Source organism: Centrocercus urophasianus, unplaced genomic scaffold (assembly GCF_019232065.1).
Source record: "Centrocercus urophasianus isolate 14NV4802_14NV808 unplaced genomic scaffold, USGS_Curo_1.0 seq_13, whole genome shotgun sequence".
Lineage (NCBI taxonomy): Eukaryota > Metazoa > Chordata > Aves > Galliformes > Phasianidae > Centrocercus > Centrocercus urophasianus.
Genome location: NW_024884475.1, coordinates 7,611,391 through 7,612,670, shown reverse-complemented (window position 1 = coordinate 7,612,670; position 1,280 = coordinate 7,611,391). Strand labels below are relative to the sequence as shown.

The 1,280-nt window shown below is 59.0% G+C and overlaps 1 protein-coding gene across 3 annotated transcripts in view; it reads left to right on the top strand.

Annotated features, from left to right (window-relative positions):
• The first annotated feature begins 319 nt into the window (after positions 1-319).
• Positions 320-1,280, top strand: part of MXD4 (MAX dimerization protein 4) — a 37,969-nt gene continuing 37,008 nt past the window's right edge. Inside the window, exons 1-2 of one of the 3 annotated variants that reach the window (XM_042812010.1) lie at positions 320-480; positions 907-1,003. In XM_042812010.1, coding sequence (XP_042667944.1) covers positions 417-480; positions 907-1,003 — 161 coding nt within the window. In that variant the 5' untranslated portion in view covers positions 320-416. Of the gene's footprint in view, positions 481-834; positions 1,004-1,280 lie in introns of all 3 variants that reach the window. The other 2 variants (XM_042812009.1, XM_042812008.1) reach the window with 2 other exon arrangements.

Genomic DNA, 1,280 nt, shown 5'->3' with positions numbered 1-1,280 from the left:
GCCAATCGGCGCGCGAGGGGGCCGGGCCACCACGTGCTGTTGCTAAGCTTCGGCTTCTAAATTGTTACTATAGTGGCCAGCCAATGGGAGGCGAGATGGGGATCTGTCAACATTCCCTGCCCCAGCCAGAGGAAAAAGGAGGGGGGCTCTGGCCGCCGGTTGGCCCCGTGGAAGCACCTCGTCCCGCCCCCTCACCGAACCCCGTTTTCCTATTGGCCGCGAGCGCTGCCTGTCGGCTGTGTGTCAAATGTAGGTTGAGAGAGGTGCCTTATAACTGGGGACTTGGAAGTCCCCCGCGCGTGAACTCGGCGCGGGGCGCGGCGCGGAGCGGAGTGGCCGGGCTGCGGGGGGCTCGGCTCGGCATAGGTCGGCTCGGCTCGGTTCGGCTCTCCTCTCCTCTCCTCTCACACGCAGCCATGGAGTTGAACTCTCTGTTAATTCTCCTGGAGGCGGCCGAGTACTTGGAGAGAAGAGACCGAGGTACTGAGCGCCGCGAGCCGCTCTCCCTTTGTTGTGAGGCGATCGCGGCCGGGCCGGGCCCCGCGCACCACCTGCCCACGGCCGGGCACGGCGCTTGCCTTTCCGCTCTATTCCTTATTTTTAGTTTATTTTTCACATATATATCACTTTTATTTTTTCTGGTTTTCACCCGTGGATGGGGGGGCATCCTCCGGCGGTGGCACTTGGGGTGGTGGTGCGCTTTTGTGTGGTGTGTGTGTGTGTTGTGTGTGTGTGTGATCGGTGTGTGTCTGTGTTGCGTGTCGCTGCTTTTAGAGATGCCAGAATGAAATCCCAACAAATCAACCGCAAACAAATTCTGTTCTTTACCCCTAGCGTTCCTGCAAAGGAGGAAAAAAATGCATGGAAAAAATATATTGCCACTAATGCTGACTTTGTCCCTAGAAGCAGAACATGGCTATGCATCAGTGTTACCCTTCGATAGTGACTATTCCAGAAAGAAAACAAAGGCAGGCTCCATGGCCAGAAAGTCCCCGAATAACAGGTAACCGCCGCAGCGCATCCCGCAATGCCCGTGCCGTGTCCCATCCATCCCGCCAGCAGCCAACCCCGCGGCTCGGCTCCCCCATCCCGGGAGTCGCCATTTTTCCCTGGATGGGCTTGGCTCTGTTTTGATCTCTCATATAAACACTGCCACGCGTACAGCATCTCCTCCCGGCCGGCCGCCCCCACGGCTCTGCTCTGCTCCGCTCTCGCTGCCGGCGCCTTGCCCGGGCCCCGCGCAGCCCTTTCTTTGCATGGCACCAATTCAACCCCTCCGT